This window comes from Platichthys flesus, chromosome 13 (genome assembly GCF_949316205.1).
Source record: "Platichthys flesus chromosome 13, fPlaFle2.1, whole genome shotgun sequence".
Taxonomy (NCBI): domain Eukaryota; kingdom Metazoa; phylum Chordata; class Actinopteri; order Pleuronectiformes; family Pleuronectidae; genus Platichthys; species Platichthys flesus.
The window spans coordinates 5,971,107-5,980,925 of record NC_084957.1 but is presented as its reverse complement, the minus strand read 5'-3'; the positions used below and the strand labels follow the sequence as shown (position 1 = coordinate 5,980,925).

Here is a 9,819-nt window from a genome sequence, read left to right as displayed (position 1 = left end):
GTCCCAGCACACAAATTGATTTGTTTGCCAGGGGTCTGGGTGCACCTGGCTCGACAGCAGGGGGGCATTCACAGCATAGCATGTTCGCCGTGGTTCATGATGGTTCATGATGGAGGAGGCACGACACAGAACACTGCTGAGGTTAGGACTTTACCATATGGGGTTAGAAGAGGGAATGAGCAACCATATGGATCCTCTGCCTGGGCGAGGTCTGAATACAAGTGTGTGTATCTCTGTGAGTAGAACAAAGCAGGAGCCTTTATTTTGGTGGGTGGGTTTGGACTGGGTTAAGGGGCTGGCTAAAGGAAGTCAAATAAAAGCTGTGTCCAGATTGAGAAGCCGCAGCCCATGAAGGCCGGACTGAGGATTTCCATGTTTGGCGTCACCATCGGGTCCCACCCTTTCCGCTGTCGCCAAGCAACAGAGCTGCAGTTGGACATGAAGAGAAAGTTTTAAAGTGATAGTTCACTGAAAAATGAAAATTCACTTATTCACTCACCACTATGCTGATGGAGATGGTGGGTGAAGTGTTTGAGTCCACAAAACACTTTTGGAGTTTCAGGGTTAAACAGCGTTGCAGACAAATCCAATACAATTGAAGGAATTGGTGATGATTTGTAAAAATGTAAAAAGAAACATAAAATGCCTCCATACTGAAACTCCAGTAGGGTTTTGTGGGCGCAAACCCTCCGTCAGCATAATGGGGAGTAGATAATGAGTGGATTTTCATTCATTTAATGCCCCTTAATGTGTTTGTTGCTGGATATTAGATGGGGACACTTTAAGAAGATAGGGCAATGTAGGTAATGAAACATGATTTTTGTTTTCAGTCTGTCAAATAAGGAAGGAGAAACACAAAAAATAAATCCTTGAGGACATCTTTACGAAGCTTGGCTGTTATTGCATCGGACCACTGCTTTCTCAAGATATTGTTATTGCTTCAATGTGCAACCAAGACCAGTCATATTTTTCCATTTCTTGTTCTACGACCACAGTCTATTGTCACTATGAGCTGCCTCCTCTCCGTCAGTGTGAATGGGAGAAAGAATTGACCAGCTACTGGCCCCATCCTGATATCAGAGCACTGCATAAGAAGCGTGTCTCCCTCTTCTTCAAATTGCAGCCACACTTGTTTGTATCATATCTGAGAAATTGAAGGAATCTCTCTACTGGAGTTTTTAGATTTTGTTAATTGTGTTTTATTTATAATTGTGATCCAACCTGATCATATTGTAAATAAAACAATATTATATCTGTATACTTTGGCTCGTTCTGGGACTGTAAGATGGGTCTTTTTCATGTTAATCCATGTTTACTTTATTCATCCACTTTGGCTTTCGTCATAGGCCTCGTTCAAAGCAGAGGATTGGACTTGTCATAGCAGGAAAGGCAAATGTGTGACTAACATTAACAATGGCTCTGTTCTATTCAAATACCCTCGTAAGTCATGAGAGCGTGACAGTGAGGCATCATAGACAAAACCAGGACTTGGAATCTGAAGCAGCTAAACTGAGCCTATTTATATCTACATCATTATTATGTGACAAGTCAATATGGATGACTATGTAACTATTGTCAATGTTGGCAAAATTAAAATAAGAAAGAATCAAGTTTGAATTGATGCTGTCAAATCTCATATCACACACTGATAATAATTAAATTTGATTATTGGGGATGAAATAAAAAAACAATCAAACGGAGAAACTCTCAGGGCTTTAATCATGAATTATTACATTTACAGTGCATTTGCTTTGCCTCTTATTCTCCAACTTCTCCATTGATTTAAACATGTTTAAATAATACATACTAAATGATTATTCAAGTGCACTTTTAACTTTCAAACTTCCACAAAAGAAAAGAAGAAAGAAGGAAAGAAAATGCATGCTACACAGTGTTCCGCCTCTCCTGGGGTTCATTAGTAGCAATGGAATTCAGTGACCCAGAAACCAAACCTAGCCCAAATCAATTAGCCGACATACACATGCATACATTTGAGCTGCTAATTACAAAGCCAAACTCCACCTGAAGGGAGGGGTCTCCTCTTTGAAGATGAACCGAGCTGTGAAGAGCCTAAATGTTTTTTGTAGGTTCACTCCTCTCGTTGGTTTCAGTGTGAGAATGCTGAAATTGTGCCAGCTTGAAGATGTTCAAGGCTTTCGGATCTTTGTTTTCAAGGTTTGCTCTCATGCAAATGTAATGCCTGTTGTGTAAATATGGAAAGATTTTGGCACTGATACCATAAAAAATGTGTGTCTCACTGCATGCATGCCAACCCTTGGTTTTATAGAGGTAATACATTATCTATTACTCCTAATTATATATCCATATAACATATCTGTGCAATTAGGGCCAGACCTATGAACGTTTCTTTATCATTTGCCTCGTAGAATTGCAATATGAGGCATCACTGGATGATTTGATGGGACTAATCCAAGCTAAAACACAGGAAATGCAGAACTTACATTTATCTGGTGCTAAGAATACTTGTTTCAGATGAAATGATAATGTTTCCTTGTGTCTGTCAGATGTGTAAAATGGTAAATATATACTGACAACCTTACAAGTCTATGAAGTAATATACCACCAATGTTGTTGTTTTTGTGTGTAATTCCAGTTCATTTGAAATGCAACATATTAACTGATATATAATAGGCCTAAGGTTGTTTTTTTTTTTACTTTCCTTTTTAATAACTATAGTCTACTACATATGTATTGTTCCCCATCTATAATGTTTTTTTTCTTCCTATTTGTTTTTATCCGCAAGTATTTAACTTAGCTTTGATTTTACTGATTGTTGTTATGTTCTGATTATTCTGAATAAAAGACAGTAAAATCAAGTTTTCATTACAACAAGGTTGACTTTCATTTTTAATAACCATAACCTACAATGTATTCATTGTTCTCCATTTCTATAATAAAATATTGGTTTGGGTTATTTGGTTTGATTCTTATTTGGTTTGATTCTTATTTGGTTGACTGTCTTTTAAGGAGCATACACATCAATTATTATTATTATTATTATTTTTATAAACAATGACAACAGCAAAAATTATAAAAATAATAACAGTCAACTTCATCGTCATCATCATTGTCACTTATCTCTTGTTCTGTGGTTTCCTACCTGCATTATCCCTTCACCCCTTCGCCAGTGGAAGTGTGGCACTCCAACTTGTTTTATTAAGATGTGGACCCACTGGATGAAGTCCCTCTGGTGTCCTGTGTGTTCCCCCTCTCCCCCTCGCTGTTCGACAGGTAGATGACCGTGTGACTCCCTGACCTGTGCCCCAGGTCGCTTCTCCTTTAAGGAAGTGACAGCGGCCCAGCGGTGGAGGAGCTGCTCGCGAGCTGCCAGGACCAGGACGCCAGTGAAGGCATCTCCTAACTTTTCCCACACACACAGACACACACACTGAAAGTTGCTCTCTTTTGGACTGTTATCCCTGCTGTCGGTGGCTGAACATGACAACAGACTCACACACGACCTGTCGGTGGTGGTGATGAAGCGGACGCTACGGACGAGGACGAGGAAATAATAAAAAGGGGAAAACATGCGAGAGGGGAAACTTGTGGAATGATGCCCGGGCGACCGCATCCCTCCCTCCAAAGTTCAGCTAAGGTGGCTAACGTTAGCTCGCGCAGCTCTCTGCTCGCTTGGTCTGAAACTATTCTTAACACAACTGTTAACTTCGTGTCTTTTGTGTCTACAACGAGTTATTACAACATGTCAGCCGGTGTAACGGGGACGGACGAGGGTGTGGAAGTGAAAGCTTTCATCCTTAGCTTAGCCTGCGTCCCTAACAGTCCCCCCCCACCATCCTGCTGCCGGGGCCAGGTTACACACAGGATCGGGCTAATCACTAGCTAGCTTAACAGGCAGCTAGCATCTGTTAGGTTGACCAGGGGGGGTTTGTGCACTCTCACTGAGAAGTGACACAAACACACACTTCTCCATTAGCTTGCTAGTGGACCACACAACTTCAAACGTGTCAGGAAACTTTATTTCGCCACCGCAGAGGATCAGGACTTGTTGCATGCTACATGAGGGGATGTGAAAAAAGATGGGTGAGGAAGAGACAACGCAGGCAGATGATCGCATTGGGAAAGTAATGTTGTGTGATCTCATCGGTGTCGTGTGTGTCTTTGTGCAGTCTGCCTTTAGTTGTGTCCCTGCATGTGGTCTTGTTTACATGTAGGACTCATGTATACATGTTTATTAATGTGAAATAACAGACAACACTGAGCTGTAGACTTTCTTCTTCAGAGGCAGGCAGCAAACACACGTTATAGCCTTAGATCTGACCACTTACACACGCTCTGGGACTTTTAGATAAATTACAGAGTGATTTCAATGTCTGACCCCAGGCCGCTCACTGTCCCTCCTGTTTTCTCTCCCACTTGTTTCCTCTCCTGGTTCCTCACATCCCCGCCTCCTCCATCAAGACCTACTGGTGGACGTTTGATCACATTTTGGAGCCATCTGACGTTATAGTCCTCTCCCCTGTTCATCACCCGTAACCAAGAGGGCCCTGGGTCTTGGATGAGGAGGCAACTGCCGGGATGAAGGTGACGGTGACCTTTGGGCAGACGGGGGTGGTGGTGCCCTGCAAGGAGGGCTGGACTGTGAGAGAACTCATCCAGCAAGCCACGCAGAGATACAGAAAACTGCTGGAACAGGTACCATTCACATGTTTCACTGGGAGACACCACCGGTAGTCTGACTGTTGGTCCTTATTCTGAATAAGACATTACATAGAATGTTCCATTTATATTCCTGTTTAAACGTTACAGAGCATTACAGTTGGTTTACATGGCCAAAAATGATATTAAGATAAATCTGTGATATTGACATTGATAATTATCCCGATAAATATCACATTATTATTTATTTTAACTGTAAAGACAGATTTCTTTTCTCCTGAGTGAAGTTTGAGGTTTTAAATTATGAGCAGAGAATGACTCACAGAATTTTTCCATTTTGTTTACATTTGAACTCAGTGCAGGCATCATAGTGCAGTCCTACAGGAGTTTGAGTTATAATGTGTTTTAAACGAATATATAACTAGGTTAGAATATTCCTCATGTCCTAATTTGATTATTTCTTGTTCAGAGTATGACCTTATTCAGGTTAAGGTAATCAGATAATGATGTTTACATGGTTTAATCAGGTTCGTTTCAGCTGTCCATGTAAATGTACCTGATGTTGTGACAGAGTTGTGTATGTTAGTGTGACCGCTCCAAATGTTGAGCTGAGGCATAGTTGTTCCCCTTTAATATCGATAACAGACATTTCATTACATAATACACAGTTGGTCGTTTAAAGAACGTTGAAACCAGGTACTTGTTTCATTAAATATGTCCAACAGGTACATCTCGGAATAACTTATAACCGTCACTGTACAAGGCAATTTTGAGCAATCTTTTTTCCAATGTCATTACTGCTCCATTGTTAGACCTTGTGAGTGGCAGTAATTGTAGTAGCATAATAATGTTTCATTGTTATTGATGCGAGATAGTAAAGTGTCTGCTCAAGAGAACTAACAAAAGCACGAACAAATGAAAATCCATCTCCCTTTGAGTCTGCCTGACCTTTGAGCCACAAGTTAGCCGCAGCATTAATTGTGCGAAGTAGTTTTGTAATAATGTGTGAAGATTTTCATGAACTCCTGAAAGGCGAGATAACTTTTTTTATGAAACGCCGCTTTCGTAATATGTGCGGTTTTCCCCGAAGTCATAAAAAGAATAATCGAGAGCTCTGTCAGTTTTATATCATGAAAGGAGCGTATGATTTTCACAAGCCAAAGTCTTGGGAAATCAGACAAAGCCAGGAGGTCCAGTTCTCCATAATTGCTGTATAAAAAATTAAAAGCAGATCTGATATGAATTATTAGGGTCCAGACAGCAGTAGGCATGAGTCGTTTCCACTCTGCTTGTGAGTGTAAAATGCAAATGTGTCCCTCTTGTGATTCCTTTATGGCTGCTGTTGATTCCCAGCGCTGTTCTTAGGCTGGGAACCCTGTGACCCCCATCAGACGACCAAATCTTCTCAGTGACTCGCTTCATATTGGCTCATTATTCAAAGAGCACAGCAGTCGTATAGATGGATGGCCTCAGTTGTGATTGAGGGAGAGCTGTCGAAGCCGTGTGTATGTTTGTGTTTGTGTGAGACTGTCGCTGAGGAGATGCACTCATTTTTTTTCCACCATCCGCTTTTTCTTGCAATTTCTACCTTTTTGCCTTCTAAATGGCCTTTCATCTGCCTGTCCCTACTTCAACTCAGAGCTCCTGTGTGTTTTCCCTCCTTGATCTTATTTACCTGTATTTTCTTCTTCTCACTGGCATCTCCTCTTCACCTCCCTAGGTGAAGCAGGGCAGTGATAACTCTCCACATAGCAGGAACCAATGCCTCTCTGTCATTTTGTCACCTTCCCCTTTGTACGCTGCCTTCTTCCTGTTCCTTCTTTATGAGCTTCTGTTTTGCCTATGTTCCCTTCTGGACTAACAGCAGTGACAGCCTGGCATAAGCAAAAGCAATGTTTACTCCTTTAGGTCCATGTCTTAGTGTGTTAACTGTTAAATTATAATTCATCTCTTTGAGGTGGGCTGATACTATTTTCCCCTTCCCAATTCCAATAACTGGACCTAACAGACAGGCTGATACCAAGTAAATCCAATAGCAGTGCATTTAATAAAATAAAAAGGTATTTAATGTATTTGAACAGCTATATGTAACAGACCACGTGTGGTAGTGGAGATTGCCATCATAGTTGTATGACCTGGCTCAGCTTAAACCCTTTGAAAACAGACAATGAATGCCAGAACCTCTTATTATTTAGTTTGTTGCTTTTTCTGCTTATCTTTCTTGCCTTGAGGCTGTCTAATTCAAATTTATTGTCATTTTTTTTATGTGGTTTTTGAAAGATTGTTGCAGTAATTTGTTCTTTTATCCCTTCAGCTTGGTAAACTCGTGCTCTTTCGTCTGATGCTTCAAGGTCCTCATAATATTTTCTACTGTTGTAATTGGCTACACTGTAGTGCCACCCCTCCAAACTGAGGTCTTCCCACGACACACATTGTTTTTTCTTGTCGGACTATCCAAATTAAATATTGTGAAATTTCTGACATTTTAGCTAGCTCTGGATAACGCTACACAATTGGAAATCAGTTCTTTTTCGCTGTTCTAAAATCAGTACTTGCAAGTACAGAGCAACTGCTGTTTTTGAAGTGGTGAACAGTGAATTTCAGGGAAAAGAAAATTGCAGTTTTATCTGAGTGAAACAAATATACTTTGAAGATGTAGTATCAGATCAGAACATATATCTGTGTACTTGCTAACGCACAATCTGACATATTTGACAGTATCTGTGGTATTTCTGATGCTGGTGTTGGTAACGAATCATCTCTTTAAAAAGACACAATAGTGTGAGAGCATTTGTGGAAAACAGTGTTGAAGCTTTTGGCCTTTAGACTGTTGACTGACACCTGAAGGCCGGCGTGGAGCTTTTTCACAGATAACAGTTTGGTATGTCCCAGCAGGAAGTGTACAGGTCAAATTTATAACGTTGATAACAGCTGCATTCCTTTCAGCTGTACTCACTTGGCATGCATGGCCCTCTGACCCTGACCCTGGGTGGAGCCGAGCCATCACTGAGGACATTTGTGTCGCCAGTGCTTTTACAGGAAAAGTCAGCTGTCAGCTGTGAAATTGGTCAGTTGCTAGGAGATGAATTGTTAACTTCTATGGTGAGAGCCCAAATTACCTTTTCGAAATTAAGTGATATTACAAACTATTTTTAGCTCCTTACAATAAAATTACTCTTAAAGACATCATCAGTGTGAACCAAAGACTCCCGGCTCTTGTAAAAAACAAATTTAGAGGTTGTTGTGACCGCAGTAACATAAATTCATACATTTTCCTCCTTTTTGTTTAATATCAAGGACTTGTATTCTTCTTAGCAATAAGGAATTTGATATTTAGACTCTAAAACCAAAGGTTAATACAAGTTGTGCTGTTAGAGGAGCAGCTACACTTTAGTCGTTTTTAATATTCACTGAAAGAAAGAGAGAAAGCTCCAAGTGTTTTTCTGCCGCTGCAATATGTGTAATAATGCACTTCCCTGCTCTATCGATTAGTTCTCTGAATGTTTAAATACTTTGTTCCCTGTTTGAGTGAATGAATGACATGCACTTTGTGTGTGGGTTTGTGTGTGTGTGTGTGTGTGTGTGTGTGTGTGTGTTTCGGCCTCCACTCCCACAGCTCTTTCTCTCCTCTCTGTTTTCTTTCTCTCCTCCCACACCTTGGTCAGCATTCCTCAACCTCACAATGTCGATGTCCGCCCATTTTTGTTCATTTTGTTGTTCTGTACAGAGGAAAATTGGTTCGTATGATGTGTGTGTTAAAAGATTGTACGAACCTTAATGTACACTTTTATTTGCTTAATTTGCACCAAACCGTATAATAACAGAGGCAGGAGTATTATTTCCTCTCTGAGCCAAACTGGGTCAAAACCTGTCCTCCTTTGCATGTCAGGGGGTTGCAGCTGAAACTGCAGGAGAGCTTCTATTCATCTGGCAAGGAGTAGGCTCCCTGGTGGTGGTGGTGGGGGGTTCAAGCTGAAGAGGGTTGATTATTGTGACTGCTCCGTGAACACGCATGCATTACGCTCTCATGTGCATCCAAATGGCAGGTACACAGAGAGGTAAGGTTTTATGCCAAAGTCTGGGTGTCTGCTGAGGACAATAAAAACAGGATGTTTTAGCGGTTCACCGGCCTGCCGATCGTTATGAAACCGTGGCAGGACAAATTAGAAGATGGCAGGGCGCCACAGTCTTGGTAATTAATGGCAAAAACTGGGGAGGGAAGGGATACACACACGTTGAAACGGAAAGCAGAAGAGAGGAGAGAATTTTGGTGTAAATGACAGAAAACACTATAGTACTGAGCTGAAATGAAACAAATGCACGGATATAAACATTATAATTAGTCAAGAATGTCTTTTCTTTGGTTTGTTGAGGTCCCATTTGGGATTTCCTGTTTGTGTTCACTTACTCCGGTTTATTCCTCCTCTCTGTGATGGTGAGTAGGGAAGCCTCTTAGTGTCTCATCTCACCCCATCGTCTTTCTTTTTACTTGTTTCTTGATATATTTTTCTTACTTTCATTCCATCACTAAGTCATGTTACTGCAACACTAATCTGCTGGTGAGACTCTGTAATTATAGTTGTTAGTGTGTTTCATAGAAATCCAGGACATGAGGGTAATATCTGCCCAGTCCCTAATCCTTCTTCCCATTGCTACAACTCATATTTTTAAATTGTCACTGAGACAGGTCACTTTTCTGCCTGTCTCCCCCCCATCCTCTCTCTATCAGCTTCATCCTACTTAGAGAGCTTGCTGCTCGTAAACATTTTATTATCTTGGTTGTTCCAGCCTGCGACTACTGTAGCTAACTAACACTGGCATTCCCATTTATCAGCTGCTTTGTTAGCAGTTCCCACCGTGGTGCTTAAGAGGAGCTAACACTGAGAGTAGGCATTAAAGCTACATTTTGCTAATCTTGAAAGGAGTTGGAAATCTTTTAGGGTTTAGCTTATGTTGAGTTTCAGAGAGGATTTATTTTGTATTATAGCTGCATTGATTTCTTTTTTTTTTCATTTTCACATTGATCACAACCTTATTATTAGAATTTCTATACCCCTTAGAAATTCTGGGCAACCAAAGGGTTACTGGGCAACCCTTTGGTTGCCCAGTATGGAACCAAAGGGGGAGAGAGGAGAGACAAGTGGGATTCGAAATGGAATGGCAGTGAAGGAGTGGTGATGT

General features: G+C 40.9%; 1 protein-coding gene across 4 annotated transcripts in view; it reads left to right on the top strand.

The window, feature by feature from the left end:
- The first annotated feature begins 3,342 nt into the window (after positions 1-3,342).
- The window catches only part of pard3bb (par-3 family cell polarity regulator beta b), a 188,141-nt gene continuing 181,664 nt past the window's right edge, over positions 3,343-9,819 (top strand). For all 4 annotated transcript variants that reach the window (XM_062402122.1, XM_062402121.1, XM_062402120.1 and 1 more), the window contains exons 1-2: positions 3,343-3,616; positions 4,441-4,674. In XM_062402122.1, the coding sequence (XP_062258106.1) occupies positions 4,558-4,674 (117 nt within the window). In that variant the 5' untranslated portion in view covers positions 3,343-3,616; positions 4,441-4,557. The remainder of the gene's footprint in view (positions 3,617-4,440; positions 4,675-9,819) is intronic.